The 20,420-nt window shown below is 41.4% G+C and overlaps 1 protein-coding gene across 1 annotated transcript in view; it reads right to left on the bottom strand.

Moving 5' to 3' along the window:
* The window catches only part of IMPG2 (interphotoreceptor matrix proteoglycan 2), a 114,796-nt gene that overhangs the window by 2,589 nt on the left and 91,787 nt on the right, over positions 1-20,420 (bottom strand). Inside the window, exons 15-18 of the mRNA XM_040422305.1 lie at positions 20,109-20,328; positions 16,640-16,850; positions 16,329-16,517; positions 33-237 (exon numbers count right to left, since the gene is read on the bottom strand). Of these exons, the coding sequence (XP_040278239.1) occupies positions 33-237; positions 16,329-16,517; positions 16,640-16,850; positions 20,109-20,328 (825 nt within the window). The remainder of the gene's footprint in view (positions 1-32; positions 238-16,328; positions 16,518-16,639; positions 16,851-20,108; positions 20,329-20,420) is intronic.

Genomic DNA, 20,420 nt, shown 5'->3' on the forward strand with positions numbered 1-20,420 from the left:
GCAGCAAAACTTTCCTATGATAATCTACGTACCTCTTTAGTGAGCTCACTGTTTTCATAAATGTGCCGGATCTCTTCACTACTGAAGTCCGCTGATGTCTCAGGACTTGTAGATGTGCTGGTTGACGGGAGCTGTGGATATCTCTTATAATAATGACTGTAGCCTGTGATGTCACTTTCATACATTGGGTTGTATTTAACTGGATTCTCAATAGAAGACAGACTGTCACTTGGTCTCCTGCGGAGCAGACAACATTCATCAGAATGTTTTACAATAAATGCCAAGAACGTGAATTGGTCTGAAGAATAATAGATTCAAATACTGTATAGCTGAAACCGGCAGAGCAAACTGTGCAAAATCAATAATGTTTGGCTCAGGCCAACCAGAAGGTATCCATATGATGGAGTGTGGGAGGAAACCGGAAAACCAGGAGGAAACCCACACAAACATGGGGAGAACATACAAACTCCATACAGATGTCCTTGGTTGGATTCAAACCCAGGACCCCAGTGCTGCGAGGCACCAGTGTTAACCACTGAGCCACCAAGCAGCCCACTTTTAGGCCAATAAACCTGACGTGTATGGTTTATAAAGTCAGCAACTGCCTTGTGGGTCTAGCCAGTGAATATGCTAAAGTAATATTTATTCCAACTGTGAATAGCCAAGAGTTCAGTCAACTTTTGTTTAAAGGCAATGTATATCTTTGGGGGCATTTTCTCTTTATCATTGTATTTTACTCATTTTGGGCTAAAAATCATGTTTTCAATTGGTATTTATTAAGAATAGTCAGCCATTCTGTCACAAAAGGTTAACTGTCTAGCTGTGTGAATCATTCTAAATTACTAAAAGGTCATAAACACTTATATAAGCCACATTCTTATTAGTAAGATAAGAATTGAGTTATAATGTTTAGGAGGTCAGAGATAAGGAGCCCTCAGCTGAACTGCCTGATGAAACACAGTAAAAATACAGAGCATGCTACTAGAGAATTCCAAGGCTGTACAGAGAAAGGGGCTCCAAATGTTAATAAAGACCAACTGAAAAAATAAATTTAGCTCAAAATCATTTTCATATTTTTACATTAATGGGTGAAGCAAGGATACAATGGACATTGGCTGATAAGTTCTGTTCAGTTTCCATAAAAGGAATTTTAAAGGTGCGGTCCTAAATTTAGTTATACACATACATGCACCCACAGACTCCATACAACCATACATATGGGCATCTATATGCTTAGATATACACACTCACTACATACATACAGATACACAAATACTTATCAAAGATGTAAAAGCTGGTCGCCATTATAATTAATTAGGCTGGCGGGCAGCAGGTAGCATTCAGAAATGCCGGATCGAGAGAACTCCAGCAGGCTATCCCCTGCAAGAACAGCCTGCCAGAGCTCTCAATCATTAGTGGTAAACTAGCCTTAGAAAGGGAATGGCTTAGTAAGAAGGCTGTGGCTTAAAATGTGACAAAGTACGCAAAAAAAAAAATTGGGAGCAAATCCAACCAAAAGGTGGTATAAAGAAGATTAACCAAATACATCATACTGTGTAAGCCACTGTGACAAATCTGACAGATCTTTTGACTCTCAGTCTAAGTTTGCATTGCCTAAATATTAGACAGGATTAGTAATCTGCCCCACTGACTTTATTCATAGAGCATCATAATTAATATGTAATATTCATACTCGCATACTATATAATAAAGTATAGTGCATTCAGAAAGACTTCAGACACCACTTTTTTCCCATTTTATGTTGCAGCCTTATGCAAAAAAAAAAAAAAGTTAAACATTTTCCCTATCATTCTGCACTCAAAAATGGCAAAGTGAAAAAAGAATGTTAGAAATCTTTGCTAATTTATTGAAAAGAAAAAACTAAAATCTTGCATTGATATTAGTATTCAGACCCTTTACTCAATACTTAGTTAAATCACCTTTGGCAGTGATTACTAGTGATGGCCTTGCAGTTCGCCCGGCGGTCGTTTCACGGCAAACTTTGCTCGTTCGCGATTTGCCGAACATGCGCCCGCCATATTCTTTTACATTGTGAAGAACTTTGACCCATGACACATCCATCAGGTGGAACCACCAATTCGAGAACTCAGTACCAGAGGTATAATGCAAAAAAGACTAACCAATAACCACAAAAGAATAAGGAAAACACTCATAAAATATATGCAGTTTTATTAATACATGAAATATACACAAAAATGACGACAGGCACACGGTCATGGGAAGACGGGGAACCCCGTGTAGCCGGGAAATAATCCCCACCCTCGCATGTACCGAACTAACAAGGAGACGGACCAGAGAATCTGAAAAATAATCAGCCACACATAATGGGTCCAATGTAAATAACCCTAGAATGACATATAGTTAAACACATATCCATTTAATGGGTGTGCAAAGTATTAACTGCTACCAATGCCGTGTCACAGTAAAAAATGAATAAAAAATTGCACTGGGCAGCCTACAGTTGCTAAAAAGCAAGAGGTCTGGTCGCAGCTATATTAATATGAACAGAGCGAAAACACGGCAACAGAGCGAAAACACAGCAATAGTAGGTATACTAAGAAAATGACTGATACATGATCACACTAGGAACTAGGAAATAATTATAACCGGTGTGCCCATGCGAGTACGCGAAAATTATATTGCCGATATTTTGCATTTCAAAAAAATAATGAATGGAGATCGCAAATTCGAATAATACATCTGGTATGTCACTGTCCATGTTGTAGGACTATTTGTGCACTTCTAGTAATTATTTCTTGGCTGCAAATATGAGCTGAAGGTTTTTCAGGTTCGCCTGCCATTAAAATGAATGGGACCTGCGGCAAACTTGATGTTCGCGAACATTTGATCGCGTTCACGAACCGTCCCGGCAGATGTGTCCATCACTAGTGATTACAGCCTCCAGTCTTCTTCAGTATGCCATAAGGTTTACACACCTGCATTTTGAGATTTCCTGCCATTCTTTTCTGCAGATCCTCTCAAGCTCTGTCAGGTTGGACAGGGACTGTCAGTGGACAACCATTTCCATGTCTCTCCAGAGATGTTCGATAGGGTGCAAGTCAGGCCTCTGGTTGGGCCACTCAAAGACATTCACAGATTTTTCCCTAAGCCACTCTCTGTGTTGTCTTGCTTGTGTGCTTAGGGTCATTGTCTTGTTGGAAGGTAAATCTTTGGCACACTCTGAGGTCTACAGTACTCTGTATCAGGTTTTCATTAGCAATATCTGTCTATATTCAGCTTCCCATGAACTGTGACCAGTCTTCCTGTCTGAGCTGCTGAAAAACAGTCCCACAGCATGATGCTGCCATCACCATGATTCACTGTAAGGATGGTATTGGGCAGTGCCTGGTTTCCTCCAAACATGGTGCTTAGAATTGAGGCCTAAATGTTCAATCTGCGTTTAAGACCAGATAATCTTGTCTCTCGCAGTCTGAGAGACCTTTGGGTGCTTTTTTTCAAACTTTCAGGTGTCTTTCACTCAGAAGAGGCTTCTGTCCACTATGACATAAACCACCCCAATAGCCCCCATAAATAATGCAAGAATGTTCACATATAATATGTAGCAAATCTTTATTGATGATAAAAATAAATTATATAACAGAAATAGAAATTATAGAAACAAGGTGAAGACAAAAAGGAGGACCACACAAAAGCAACACAGGTAGTCAGCTCAATGTAGTATTGGTATATATACCCATGGGTAAAAATGTACATGTAACCAGATAAATACACGATGAGTGATCAACTATCATTGTCATTATCATTATCATGAGATCTAAATAGAGCTGCACAGGCAATGAATGGGGACCAATAAAAAGCCAGAACCGTGTCCAGTCAGGAATTAACAAACTGAGATGTGTCAATAGGTCCGCATACCGAAATATGTATGCTAAGGCTACAAGTAACACTAATCAATGAAACATAATGAGCATTAAACCCACAATGAAACCATTATTATACATGCACCAAAGGTAGAACTGTATACATATGGTGTGCGGAAATCAGTGAGCAGTGACATGTCAGAATGGTATCCAATCACCAAATCATATGCTGTGGCATAATGATAGATCCGCACGCCACGAAATGTATGTTGAAGCTGCATGAAACAGAACAGTAAAGCTGCAAATAACAATGGCGATGCCAGTAGGGTGGCGAAACGCGCGTTGGGGCATCAGTATACTTTCAGCCTCGGGTACTTCGCTCATCATGGGTAATTGACCATTGTTATTTGCAGCTTTACTGTTCTGTTTCATGCAGCTTCAACATACATTTTGTGGCGTGCGAATCTATCATTATGCCACAGCATATGATTTGGTGACTGGATACCATTCCGACATGTCACTGATTTCCGCACACCATATGTATACAGTTCTACCTTTGGTGCATGTATAATAATGGTTTCATTGTGGGTTTAATGCTCATTATGTTTCATTGATTAGTGTTACTTGTAGCCTTAGCATACATACTTTGGTATGCGTACCTATTGACACATCTCAGTGTGTTAATTCCTGACTGGACACGGTTCTGGCTTTTTATTCATTGTTTGTATGCAGCTCTATTTAGATCTCCTTGCACAATGATAGTTGATCACTCATCGTGTATTTTTCAGGTTACATGTACATTTTTACCCATGGGTATATATACCAATACTACATTGAGCTGACTACATTGAGTGTTGCTTTTGTGTGGTCCCCTCTATCAGGGGTTATTTGGAGTAAGGGGTCCTTTTGACCTCCTCCTCCTTTTTGTCTTCAGTTCACCTTGTTTCTATAATTTATTTTTATCATCAATAAAGATTTGCTACACATTATATGTGAACATTCTTGCATTATTTATGGGGGCTATTGGGGTGGTCAGGATAGGAGTTGCAAATTATATGTCTAGGCCCCCTTATTAATTCAATTGTTATATCTGAGGTACATGTTGGTTCTCACTATGACATAAAGCCTAGATTGGTGGAATGCTGCAGTGATGTTTGACCTTCGGGAAGTTTCTTCCATCTGTATACAGGATCTTTGGAGCTCAGCTAGAGTGTCCATTGTGTTCTTGGTCACCTCTCTTATCAAGGTACTTTTGGTGGGGCAGCCGGCTCTAGAAAGAGTCCTAGTTGTTCTAAACTTCATACATTTAAGATGGTCAGTGTGTAGAAATGTTTTGTACCCTTCTCTAGATCTGTGCATCCACACAATCCTGTCTCAGAGCTCTACGGCAGTTCTTTCTTCCATATGGCTTGGTTTCTCGTCTGATATGCATTGTCGGCTGCGAGACCCTATATTGACAGGAGTGTGATGTTTTCAAATCATGTCCAATCAACTGAATTTACCACAAGTGGACTCTAATCAAGGTGTAGAAACATCTCAAAGATGATCAAGAGAAATGGGAGACTCCGAAAGCTTAATTTCAAGTGTCATAGTAAAGGGTCTAAATACTTATGTCCATGCAAAATTTAAGTTTTTCCTTTTTAACAAATTTGCAAACATATCTAAAATTGTGCATGCAATATAAATACAGTACTACTCTAACTATATATTGAGACAAAGGAAGAGAAAAGAAGCTCAAAGTACCAAAAGGAATAATTGATAAATAAATATTTTATTTGAATTGTATCAAAACATGATTAAAAACACATACAGGTGATGCCATGAACAGGGTAGTGGGAGCAGGGAAAGGAGAAAACAAGCGCCACCCTGGATGGACACACAGGTCACAAAGTATATAGTACAATAATAGTAAGGTCATGAAAAAATGTAAGGTACAATGACCAGCCCATGGGCCAGATATGACAAAAAATTATGAGATGATATAAGGTAAGGAAAGGTCATTGAGAGAACCAGCCACGGCTGTGGTGCATAGTATGCTGACCAAAGGAGAAATGAAGATATATGTATAAGACCAGCAAAGCAATGAAAAAGCCAGGTGAGAAATCTCAACGTCGGCAGCACAAAGCCGTGGGAGGGAGACTGTGACCTAAAGCTTACCTAGAGTGAACCTTGTGTGAACAGACAATCCAGGATGGCGCCACTCCAACGCGCGTTTCGGCGTGCCTTCGTCAGGGGGTAACGCCATCACTGTGAACCAGGTATTTAAAGTCTCCTTAAACCAATGAGAAAACAGCACTTACTCGTCCCCAGGTGTGTTTGCTGACTGGCGCGCGCGAATCCAACACTGACACATCCGGATACCCCGCGGCCGGCGTCCCGCCAGCACGCCCACATCACATGACAAAGTCACCTGATCGGGCGGCAATGACGTGAGGACGCGCGGGCGCGGGGCGCCAGATGACGCGCGCACGCATCACAGAAGGGGAGGAGAAACAGAACGTCAATATAACAAGATACAGTCCCCAGCCATGAAGTAAATAATCTCCATCAGAGGCAGAATAATATATAAGGCACACCAGCAGGTATATCTATGGCAAAAATGCCAGATGTATGCTTATCATATAATATGAAATTCTTTTAATAACTTAATATATAAATAAAGACATTAGAAAATACATATAAACAAAAAATAAAAGAAAAAAGAAAATAAAAAATACATGAAATCCACTGGTCTGTGATTGCCGCAATCAATAAATCCATGGTTAAAATAGAGACATGATTGGAATAAAGACAGGTCATGATTAAAGATGATAATAGATCCAGAACATGATCGTAGCAGTCAACAGGTCAGTGGTTATATAGAAAGAAATCAATAAAGTGGTAAACTACATGATATATATACTGTGATATGATATGAATAACATACCCTAAATATAACAATACATTGGAAAGTGCAAGAGTGCATGTATATAGATATGGATTTATGAGTATAAGAGAGTTTTACAAATTATGAAAACCACAAATCCATAATCACAGTAATAGATGGATACATAATTAATCGGACATACCGTAACCACACATAATAACCAATTAATTATCGCAATCAGTGGGTCCATAATTATAATGAGAGGGAAATACAGGTAATGATGCAAGTGACCAAAATAGTGAACAAAAATAGAAATAATAGTGAATGGTACTGGGCTGAAGCCAGTAATACATAGTTGGCGTAGCCAAAGATAATGATAAACACAAAGTGCGGTGGTGAAAAATTAATTAAATATATGAGCCTACAATAATGTGAACATCAAAAAATCATGATATTAGATTCAAATACACAGTTGATACACATAATGTGTATTATATTCCTAACAAAAGTGAACTCCATAGAAATGTGTAAATAATATACAAGATAATAGGATAAAAAAATATAAAAGTAAAGCATAATAATAATAAACAAAAAATAGTATGTCGGGCACATTATGACAATATGTCACCATGAATGATAACAATATAACGTCATGACAGTTTGTCACTGTAATTGACGGCAATATAGCAAAGGCTCCAATGGTGAAAAACACGGCCAGGGAAAGAGAGTCCAATGCTGTAATGGATCAGATGAGAAGTGAAAAGAAATGAGGTCCTGCAAGAAAATGATAAAGTGCTGGAAAAGAAGACAAAATTACAGTGAATCAAAAAAAATTGTAAGTTAATAACACACATACTGTTAAAAGAAATAATGGGATCCACAGTTGTGGGCCCAGCGGTTACAGAAAAGCAGAGAATCCCAGATTATCATTGAGGCCCCTGGGACGTAAGGTCCCCAGGGTCCAAATCCAACGGCTCTCTCGTTGAGCCAGCCTCTTGGATACATTTCCCGCACGTAGATCCGCCTGAATACAGTCAATCTCCTTCACCCTAAGGAGTTTTGGGTTACATGAATGAAACTCCTTAAAGTGCCTCGCGATGGGTTTAAGGACTTCAGCTTCCTTCAATTCTTGTGCATTTAAAATATCCCTCACGTGCTCCCTCACACGGACCCTTAACTCACGTGTTGTTAGACCTACATAGATCTTGGGGCAGGGGCACTGGGCATAATATACCACTCGTGTGCTGGAGCACGTGAGCGATTGATTGATCTTGAACATTCTGGTTCCAGCGGAATCCACAAAATCAAAAGCACGCTCCATATTGGGGCATGCGGCACATCTGCCGCATGGTCTGAAACCAGTCTTGGGACCACCCTGTCCCGGGAACAAAGGGGAAGGGGCTGGTTTGAGATAACCTCTGACCAGATTATCTCGCAGGGTATTGGCCCTACGTGCTGTGACCAGGGGTCGTGTTGGTAAAAGTTTTTCCAAAACCGGATCAGTCATTAGAATGGACCAATGTGAGGCCAGACAGTTTCTCATTTCATCCCAATAGGAGTGATATTTGCTTATGAATCTGGTCTTATTATCGGATACCCTATCTCCCTTGATTTGTAGAAGTTGGGACTGTCCCTGAGTCTTGGCCCGCCAGTAGGCCTTTTTGATGGATCGGTGGCTATAGCCTCTCCTGAGGAACCGATCCCTCAGGTCACTGGCTTGTTTTTCAAAAGTCGCATCGTCGGAACATATCCGGCGGATGCGTAGAAATTGGCCGATGGGAATTGCGGAGATGGTGTTCTTGGGATGTAAAGAGGTTGCGTGCAAGTAGGCATTAACAGCTGTCTCCTTGCGGAAAACATCAGTCCTGAGGTATCCGCCACTATCCCTAAATATGGATACATCCAGAAAGTCCACCCTATATTTATGCGGTGCATAGATTAATTTATATTTCTGGAGTTGGTATTGAGTAACTTGAAAAAGCCATGAAGTTGTTCCTCCGTTCCCTGCCAGATCAAAAAGACGTCGTCTATGTACCGCGCCCATAAAATGGTGGCGGTCCATGACAACGTGTCCGTCTGACAGGAATAGGTCCCTTTCCCACAGCCCCAGGAACAGGTTGGCATACGCAGGCGCACAAGCCGCCCCCATTGCTGTCCCCTGGAGCTGCAGAAAAAAGGACCCATTGAAGGAGAAAAAGTTCCTTGTGAGTACAATCCCTAGGTAGGTTGCTGGCAGAGAGGAAAAACTCTACTGCCCTCAACCCATCCACATGTTGAATACTAGTGTAGAGGGATTCTACATCACACGTTACCATGATGTTGTCATCATCAAGGATAATTCCCTGTATCCTCTTCAGGAAATCAGAGGTATCCCTGACGTAAGATGGTAAAGTTTCCACAAGGGGTTTTAGGTGAAAATCAAGTAGTTTGCAAATACTTTCCACCATACTGTTACACCCAGAAATAATGGGCCTACCTGGAGGTACAGATGCATTCTTATGGACCTTGGATAAAAGGTACAAAGTGGGGATGGACGGTTCCTGGATAATTAAGGCTTCGTACAACTGTTTGGAGATGATGTTCTTCTCCAAACCAGTATCCAGGATTTTCAACCATTCACCTCTAAAGGAAATGGAGGGGTTAAAATTAAATTTCTGGTAACAAATTGGATCATTAAGCTGTCGATATGCCTCTGCTAGATACATATTCCGGGGCCAGACCACCAAATTTTCCCCCTTGTCAGCCGGTTTATAAATCACATCTTTGATGTTTTTTAATCTGTCAAGACTAAGCCGTTGGTCCCTATGAAGATTGTCATGTCGTATTGACGTGGGTATTTGTTTGAAATCCCTACTGACCGTCTTGACAAAAAGATCTATCGCCAGACACAAAGACAGGGGGGGAAATTTTTTGGACTTTTTTCTAATCTCCGATGGTATCACATTAGTAACATTGGTGGCCGGTCCCTCCTGTTCTACTAGTAGGTCCTCCAACACACGGAGAGCGCGTTGCTCATCCTCAGTGTTGAGGACTCCGATGGAATCGCCTCTAGCATGCCACCTCTTCATCATCAAGGAACGCCCGAAAAGATGCAGATCCTTGATGGCGGTGAAGCAGTCAAAACCGCAGCTGGGTGCATACGACAAACCTTTCTCCAATAGAGAAATATCTGTCTTGGAAAAAATATGGCCGGATAAATTGATTACCTTAGGCTCATTGTAAGATGGTCTCGCAGTCACGGTGGATTCGGGTTGTCTCTTTCTCCCAGGTAAATTCCCCTGCTCCATCTTTCTCTTATTGCGAGTCAGGCGAGTAGGATTGGTGTCCTGTGACTGGGAATCTCCAGCAGATGATACAGAGGACACTGAAGAAGATCTACTGCGGGCCCTGTTCTTGTTTCTGTGATTGTTAAGTTCTCTATTTTTCCATTTATAGACACGGTTTTGCTGTAAGTCGTTACTATCCCTAGAGAACTTCTGAATTTTTACTTCCTGAATCTCTTTTTCCCAAATTGGGTATTGTGTATCTAGTTGCTCTTGGAAATTTTTCAGATTATCTACGCTGCAATTACTGGACAGACATGCTTGTAGTGAATCAATTTCGCTATCTATTTGCTCCAGGCTCTTTTTATTGTGACCAATCAGAAGCTCAATAAATTTGAAAGAGCTCTGATTGAAAATCTCCTCCCATTTGGAGGCAAACGTATCATCCTCAATGGGGAAAGAGGGGAAGACTTGTATCCTTAGACCACGTGGTATAAGACCTCTCTGGAGGTATTTTTCCAGAAAGGCCTTATTCCACCACGTGCGTGCTCTTTTATGTAATAGTTGTTGTAGTGAATTCTGGGTCTCTTTAGTTGTGCCACCGCTGGGACCACCCACTGCTCCCTCGTCCTTGAAGACGGCATCAAGTTGGGAAAGCCAGGACAATTCTCTGGCCCTGTAGTCCATAATGATCGTTCAGGTCAATAGATCTGTGAAAATACCCTGTTCATGGCATCACCTGTATGTGTTTTTAATCATGTTTTGATACAATTCAAATAAAATATTTATTTATCAATTATTCCTTTTGGTACTTTGAGCTTCTTTTCTCTTCCTTTGTCATTATACTCAGAGCTTGTACCGAGTTACCTTTTTACGGGTACCATTTACATTGGGTATGCACTGTCCCCCATGTGTTTTTGGGACACCCGGGGTCTTTTCTTTTTTCTTCTGACTAACTATGTACTGTGTATTTTCACAGATCTATTGACCTGAACGATCATTATGGATCATTATGGACTACAGGGCCAGAGAATTGTCCTGGCTTTCCCAACTTTCCCAACGATCATTATGGACTACAGGGCCAGAGAATTGTCCTGGCTTTCCCAACTTGATGCCGTCTTCAAGGACGAGGGAGCAGTGGGTGGTCCCAGCGGTGGCACAACTAAAGAGACCCAGAATTCACTACAACAACTATTACATAAAAGAGCACGCACGTGGTGGAATAAGGCCTTTCTGGAAAAATACCTCCAGAGAGGTCTTATACCACGTGGTCTAAGGATACAAGTCTTCCCCTCTTTCCCCATTGAGGATGATACGTTTGCCTCCAAATGGGAGGAGATTTTCAATCAGAGCTCTTTCAAATTTATTGAGCTTCTGATTGGTCACAATAAAAAGAGCCTGGAGCAAATGGATAGCGAAATTGATTCACTATAAGCATGTCTGTCCAGTAATTGCAGCGTAGATAATCTGAAAAATTTCCAAGAGCAACTAGATACACAATACCCAATTTGGGAAAAAGAGATTCAGGAAGTAAAAATTCAGAAGTTCTCTAGGGATAGTAACGACTTACAACAAAACCGTGTCTATAAATGGAAAAATAGAGAACTTAACAATCACAGAAACAAGAACAGGGCCCGCAGTAGATCTTTTTCAGTGTCCTCTGTATCATCTGCTGGAGATTCCCAGTCACAGGACACCAATCCTACTCGCCTGACTCGCAATAAGAGAAAGATGGAGCAGGGGAATGGACCTGGGAGAAAGAGACAACCCGAATCCACCGTGACTGCGAGACCATCTTACAATGAGCCTAAGGTAATCAATTTATCCGGCCATATTTTTTCCACGACAGATATTTCTCTATTGGAGAAAGGTTTGTCGTATGCACCCAGCTGCGGTTTTGACTGCTTCACCGCCATCAAGGATCTGCATCTTTTCGGGCGTTCCTTGATGATGAAGAGGTGGCATGCTAGAGGCGATTCCATCGGAGTCCTCAACACTGAGGATGAGCAACGCGCTCTCCGTGTGTTGGAGGACCTACTAGTAGAACAGGAGGGACCGGCCACCAATGTTACTAATGTGATACCATCGGAGATTAGAAAAAAGTCCACAAAATTTCCCCCCCTGTCTTTGTGTCCGGCGATAGATCTTTTTGTCAAGACGGTCAGTAGGGATTTCAAACAAATACCCACGTCAATACGACATGACAATCTTCATAGGGACCAACGGCTTAGTCTTGACAGATTAAAAAACATCAAAGATGTGATTTATAAACCGGCTGACAAGGGGGAAAATTTGGTGGTCTGGCCCCGGAATATGTATCTAGCAGAGGCATATCGACAGCTTAATGATCCAATTTGTTACCAGAAATTTAATTTTAACCCCTCCATTTCCTTTAGAGGTGAATTGTTGAAAATCCTGGATACTGGTTTGGAGAAGAACATCATCTCCAAACAGTTGTACGAAGCCTTAATTATCCAGGAACCGTCCATCCGCACTTTGTACCTTTTACCCAAGGTCCATAAGAATGCATCTGTACCTCCAGGTATGCCCATTATTTCTGGGTGTAACAGTATGGTGGAAAGTATTTGCAAACTACTTGATTTTCACCTAAAACCCCTTGTGGAAACTTTACCATCTTACGTCAGGGATACCTCTGATTTCCTGAAGAGGATACAGGGAATTATCCTTGATGATGACAACATCATGGTAACGTGTGATGTAGAATCCCTCTACACTAGTATTCAACATGTGGATGGGTTGAGGGCAGTAGAGTTTTTCCTCTCTGTCAGCAACCTACCTAGGGATTTTTCCACATTTTCACTACAACTTTTGAAATTTGTACTCACAAGGAACTTTTTCTCCTTTAATGGGTCCTTTTTTCTGCAGCTCCAGGAGACAGCAATGGGGGCGGCTTGTGCGCCTGCGTATGCCAGCCTGTTCCTGGGGCTGTGGGTAAGGGACCTATTCCTGTCAGACGGACACGTCGTCATGGACCGCGCCATTTTATGGGCGCGGTACATAGACGACGTCTTTTTGATCTGGCAGGGGACGGAGGAACAACTTCATGGCTTTTTCAAGTTACTCAATACCAACTCCAGAAATATAAAATTAACCTATACACCTCATAAATATAGGGTGGACTTTCTGGATGTATCCATATTTAGGGATAGTGGCGGATACCTCAGGACTGATGTTTTCCGCAAGGAGACAGCTGTTAATGCCTACTTGCACGCAACCTCTTTACATCCCAAGAACACCATCTCCGCAATTCCCATCGGCCAATTTCTACGCATCCGCCGGATATGTTCCGACGATGCGACTTTTGAAAAACAAGCCAGTGACCTGAGGGATCGGTTCCTCAGGAGAGGCTATAGCCAACGATCCATCAAAAAGGCCTACTGGTGGGCCAAGACTCAGGGACAGTCCCAACTTCTACAAATCAAGGGAGATAGGGTATCCGATAATAAGACCAGATTCATAAGCAAATATCACTCCTATTGGGATGAAATGAGAAACTGTCTGGCCTCACATTGGTCCATTCTATTGACTGATCCGGTTTTGGAAAAACTTTTACCAACACGACCCCTGGTCACAGCACGTAGGGCCAATACCCTGCGAGATAATCTGGTCAGAGGTTATCTCCAACCAGCCCCTTCCCCTTTGTTCCCGGGACAGGGTGGTCCCAAGACTGGTTTCAGACCATGCGGCAGATGTGCCGCATGTCCCAATATGGAGCGTGCTTTTGATTTTGTGGATTCCGCTGGAACCAGGATGTTCAAGATCAATCAATCGCTCACGTGCTCCAGCACACGAGTGGTATATTATGCCCAGTGCCCCTGCCCCAAGATCTATGTAGGTCTAACAACACGTGAGTTAAGGGTCCGTGGGAGGGAGCACGTGAGGGATATTGTGAATGCACAAGAATTGAAGGAAGTTGAAGTCCTTAAACCCATCGCGAGGCACTTTAAGGAGTTTCATTCATGTAACTCGAAACTCCTTAGGGTGAAGGAGATTGACTGTATTCAGGCGGATCTACGTGCGGGAAATGTATCCAAGAGGCTGGCTCAACGAGAGAGCCGTTGGATTTGGACCCTGGGGACCTTACGTCCCAGGGGCCTCAATGATAATCTGGGATTCTCTGCTTTTCTGTAACCCCTGGGCCCACAACTGTGGATCCCATTATTTCTTTTAACAGTATGTGTGTTATTAACTTACAATTTTTATTGATTCTCTGTAATTTTGTCTTCTTTTCCAGCACTTTATCATTTTCTTGCAGGACCTCATTTCTTTTCACTTCTCATCTGATCCATTACAGCATTGGACTCTCTTTCCCTGGCCGTGTTTTTCACCATTGGAGCCTTTGCTATATTGCCGTCAATTACAGTGACAAACTGTCATGACGTTATATTGTTATCATTCATGGTGACATATTGTCATAATGTGCCCGACATACTATTTTTTGTTTATTATTATTATGCTTTACTTTTATATTTTTTTATCCTATTATCTTGTATATTATATGCACATTTCTATGGAGTCCATTTTTGTTAGGAATATAATACACATTATGTGTATCAACTGTGTATTTGAATCTAATATCATGATTTTTTGATGTTCAAATTATTGTAGGCTCATATATTTAATTAATTTTTCACCACCGCACTTTGTGTTTATCATTATCTTTGGCTACGCCAACTATGTATTACTGGCTTCAGCCCAGTACCATTCACTATTATTTCTATTTTTGTTCACTATTTTGGTCACTTGCACCATTACCTGTATTTCCCTCTTATTATAATCATGGACCCACTGATTGCGATAATTAATTGGTTATTATGTGTGGTTACGGTATGTCCGATTAATTATGTATCCATCTATTACTGTGATTATGGATTTGTGGTTTTCATAATTTGTAAAACTCTCTTATACTCATAAATCCATATCTATATACATGCACTCTTGCACTTTCCAATGTATTGTTATATTTAGGGTATGTTATTCATATCATATCACAGTATATATATCATGTAGTTTACCACTTTATTGATTTCTTTCTATATAACCACTGACCTGTTGACTGCTACGATCATGTTCTGGATCTATTATCATCTTTAATCATGACCTGTCTTTATTCCAATCATGTCTCTATTTTAACCATGGATTTATTGATTGCGGCAATCACAGACCAGTGGATTTCATGTATTTTTTATTTTCTTTTTTATTTTCTTTTTTGTTTATATGTATTTTCTAATGTCTTTATTTATATATTAAGTTATTATAAGAATTTCATATTATATGATAAGCATACTTCTGGCATTTTTGCCATAGATATACCTGCTGGTGTGCCTTATATATTATTCTGCCTCTGATGGAGATTATTTACTTCATGGCTGGGGACTGTATCTTGTTATATTGACGTTCTGTTTCTCCTCCCCTTCTGTGATGCGTGCGCGCGTCATCTGGCGCCCCGCGCCCGCGCGTCCTCACGTCATTGCCGCCCGATCAGGTGACTTTGTCATGTGATGTGGGCGTGCTGGCGGGACGCCGGCCGCGGGGTAGCCGGATGTGTCAGTGCTGGATTCGCGCGCGCCAGTCAGCAAACACACCTGGGGACGAGTAAGTGCTGTTTTCTCATTGGTTTAAGGAGACTTTAAATACCTGGTTCACAGTGATGGCGTTACCCCCTGACGAAGGCACGCCGAAACGCGCGTTGGAGTGGCGCCATCCTGGATTGTCTGTTCACACAAGGTTCACTCTAGGTAAGCTTTAGGTCACAGTCTCCCTCCCACGGCTTTGTGCTGCCGACGTTGAGATTTCTCACCTGGCTTTTTCATTGCTTTGCTGGTCTTATACATATATCTTCATTTCTCCTTTGGTCAGCATACTATGCACCACAGCCGTGGCTGGTTCTCTCAATGACCTTTCCTTACCTTATATCATCTCATAATTTTTTGTCATATCTGGCCCATGGGCTGGTCATTGTACCTTACATTTTTTCGTGACCTTACTATTATTGTACTATGTACTTTGTGACCTGTGTGTCCATCCAGGGTGGCGCTTGTTTTCTCCTTTCCCTGCTCCCACTACCCTGTTCATGGCATCACCTGTATGTGTTTTTAATCATGTTTTGATACAATTCAAATAAAATATTTATTTATCAATTATTCCTTTTGGTACTTTGAGCTTCTTTTCTCTTCCTTTGTCATTATACTCGGAGCATGTACCGAGTTACCTTTTTACGGGTACCCCATTACATTTACATTGGGTAGGCACTGTCCCCCATGTGTTTTTGGGACACCCGGGGTCTTTTCTTTTTTCTTCTGACTATATATTGAGACAGCAATAAAAGAGTCTTACCCTCCAGGCTCTTCTAAGTCACCCTTTGTATTCTGTACTCTAAGTGTCCTTGCTAGGAAAAATATTACAGCCGATGCCACAAGTAGAAATCCAGCAACAGATGCAATAGCAATACCAACAACTAAGGGTTCTGAGACATATTCCTCACAGTGTTCTCCACGATACCACCAGTTTTCACCTACTCGACACCTGAAGAAATAAAAAAAATGGCTGAAAAGATATACACAGATGCACACATAATGTATAACCTCAACAAAGGCAATGTAACACTATGTACAAAAGGAGTAAAGAAAGCTAACAGAAGTAAATACCTGCAAATTGCTCCTTGTCCAGGGATAATGTCACATTTACCATCATTCATACAGAAATCTAGTTCCATATCACAGATGCTCTGACATGGTAAACCATCAATGCTGACATATCCGGGGTTACAAACGCATTCTCCCTCACCACTCCACCTGTTTATAAGACACTCCGAATATTCATTGCAAGCTTGAAATTTACAAGTGTCGGCTACATCCCCTGATTACAAAAAGAAAGAAATCTGTTTCACGTACATTGCATTATGTGGACTGAATGCTGCATTGTCTGCAAGAATTTTTTAAACCAAGGGCAGGTTAGGGCTCTTTCACACCTGCGTTCTTTTCTTCCGGCATAGAGTTCCGTCGTCGGGGCTCTATGCCGGAAGAATCCTGATCAGGATTATCCCCATGCATTCTGAATGGAGTGAAATCCGTTCAGGATGCATCAGGATGTCTTCAGTTCCGGAACGGAACGTTTTTTGGCCGGAGAAAATACTGCAGCATGCTGCGCTTTTTGCTCCGGCCAAAAATCCTGAAGACCTGCCGCAAGGCCGGATCCGGAATTAATGCCCATTGAAAGGCATTGATCCGGATCCGGCCTTAAGCTAAACGTTGTTTCGGCGCATTGCCGGAGCCGACATTTAGCTTTTTCTGAATGGTTACCATGGCTGCCGGGACGCTAAAGTCCTGGCAGCCATGGTAAAGTGTAGTGGGGAGCGGGGGAGCAGCATACTTACCGTCCGTGCGGCTCCCGGGGCGCTTCAGAGTGACGTCAGGGCGCCCCAAGCGCATGGATCACGTGATCGCATTGGACACGTCATCCATGCGTATGGGGCGCTCTGACGTCATTCTGGAGCGCCCCGGGAGCCGCACGGACTGTAAGTATACTGCTCCCCCGCTCCCCGCTCCTACTATGGCAACCAGGACTTTAATAGCGTCCTGGCTGCCATAGTAACACTGAAAGCATTTTGAAGACGGTTCCGTCTTCAAATGCTTTCAGTACACTTGCGTTTTTCCGGATCCGGAGTGTAATTCCGGCAAGTGGAGTACACGCCGGATACGGACAACGCAAGTGTGAAAGAGGCCTTACATGAAAAATGCATGCCACAACAAATGGCATGAACCCCTCTAGCAAAGCTAGCTCTGAAATAATGGCAAGACCTATAAACGAACACTGAGACTAATTAGCTATAAAAGTGTGAATTTTTTTGGAATACATATTAAAAAACATATAATATGAGATGACAAACGTATCTATTTCGGTACAAATAGCGCGGTACAACCCTGGGAGATACAAGTAATGGGTATGACATCAAGAGGAATATAGGAAGAGGATGCAAAGGTAAATCTACTGGATGGGCATCTAATCCAATAAAATGCAAAGTGCCATATAAATAAAGTGCATAAGCAAACTCTATTGAGTAACAGAGATCGCATTCCTGCCCTACTAAATGACTCACAAATGGTGCATGGTGTAAGACATATATAAGTAAGTATTTATATATGTCTTACATCATGCACCATTTAAGAGTATAGATAGTCTGCAAGATAGTCGGAGAGAAGGCGGAATAATATAAATAAACTTCAAAGGAAGACATTAGAGGGGTTCTCTGGGCTTTGGTGAAAATCTTCCCGTGGAGAGAAGACAGTCCACTCAGGGGTTATCCTTACTGCCGATTCTGACATCTCCACTGCACTCTAAGCACCGAGACTCGGTGTAGCCTCTTCTGCTCCGGTCCCACCAAGATGTGCTCCTTGGTCTTCCTGTTCAGCTACATATTAATGTTTAATATTACTAACATTTACTGTGCAGCTGAACACGAAGACTAAGGAGCACATCCAGCCGGGACCTGAGCAGAAGAGGCCGCATCTAGTCCCGGCAGTTACATGAGTGCAGTGAAGATGGTGGAATCGATGGCAAGTACTAAGTAGACTATTGCCCTCCACAGATCAGCACACAGGAGAATTTATACCAAAGCCCAGAGTAATCCTTTAGAGATGGTGCGGTCTCTGAAATTTTTGGAACTAATTATGCAACACAAGGTACACAAACATGTAGCATAAGTGAATTTGTCATTTAACGTTTTTTTTTTCAGCCATATATTTTACTTCTCTTTCACCACAGTCAGCAAAGTAAACCACCCATGTCATCCCTGGTTTACTGTAATCCCCAGCTGATTTACCTCAGCCATAGTGATCTGATCACAATAATACTAGAAAGGTAGGTTTGTCAGGTGACTGTGTAAAGGGGGTTTCTGGTTTTATGGAAATAAATCTCATACAAAGATGATATTTTTTGTGAATCAATACCTTATTTAAAATCTGTTTGCTGTCAGTGGATGAAAACATTATTCCTAACACGCAGAGGTTGAATACCCGCACAGCATGGATGCAGCTCACTACTAAGGATTGGATACAACTGCATCAAGTCTAGATAATCTTCTGTGTGCTTAACTCATTAGCAGCCATAGCAGCCCTTCCTGACAGTCTACTACAATGTTTCAATGTTTAAAAATAAAAAATTGTTGAGTTACAACACAAAGGGGGGTGTTGAGCGGGCCCGGCAAATTTATCTTGTCTTACGGCAGTTTTCTGGCCTAGGCGCTTTGACTGTCGGAGAATGCGTCATGTCCTAAATTAGGCACTTCATCCACCAGAGCATGGGATAAAACTCCCATATACGATAAATCTCCCCCAAAGACTATTAATAAGCTACAAAACTTTTCATTTTATAATGATTAAAATGTATTCCATATTACTATATTATTCTTTGTATAATGAAAGGTTATAAGATTTTCTAATATAGTGTCTGTATTAGTTCGTCATGGATTTTAAGATTTCTGCTTGCAGGCGCTCTATATTATACTTCATTGTTTCCTCCACAAGAAAAGTAAAGATGGCACAGCATAGAGAGGCATTCATGACCGTATTTTCGATCTGCATTCCAATCCACATTTTTTCCAGATCGTATGCGGACCCATTCATTTCAATGGGGCTGCAAAAGATAAGGACAGCACACCGTGTACTGTCCGCATAAATATGTTTGTTACGCAGACCAGCAAAAAAAAAAAAAAAAAAATAGAACATGGCCTATTCTTGTTCATTTTGTGGACATGAATAGGCATTTCTAACAAAGGGCAGGACATACTTATCTACAAAATGCAGAACACATGCAGCCGGTAAGTGTTTTTGCAGATCCGCAATTTGCAGACCTAAAAATGGATATGGTCATGTGAATTCCTCCTAATACTAATTTTAGATTTCTTTTGCCACTAAGTCATACTAAAAATAATTAAAGCAACCTGGGACACATGGAGTAGAATTACTTTGATTTTAGGTATATCATCATAACTTGTAGCTAACTTCCTGCACTTTTATAAAAAATACAATATTAATAACTATGATATACAAAAAGTCCATGTATTCTATTTTTCCCTGCTAATTGGTGAGATAAAAGTCAAATCCCTTATTGCGGTACCTGATTCAACGTCCAAAGAATACTTATCAATTGCCAAATTCATAGTTTGGTAAGCGGTGTTACAGAAGTCTTCAAGAATGATGTAGACGGCATTTGTTACATTTCGTGGAACAGGCTTTGCAAACTTCATTCTGCTGTTTACAATTATGCTGCCATTCCGGAAATTCAATATTTCAAGGTTTTGAAATCCTGTTAAGTTGGACTGCAGATAGGGAACCAACTGAAACAAAAAAGGATGGCAAAAGTAATCCGAGCAAAGTGTACTTCTAGGGTTCAGTGCTATCATTATATTCATTTGTAGTACTGCGCAAG

This window comes from Bufo bufo, chromosome 3, assembly GCF_905171765.1.
Source record: "Bufo bufo chromosome 3, aBufBuf1.1, whole genome shotgun sequence".
Classification (NCBI taxonomy): domain Eukaryota; kingdom Metazoa; phylum Chordata; class Amphibia; order Anura; family Bufonidae; genus Bufo; species Bufo bufo.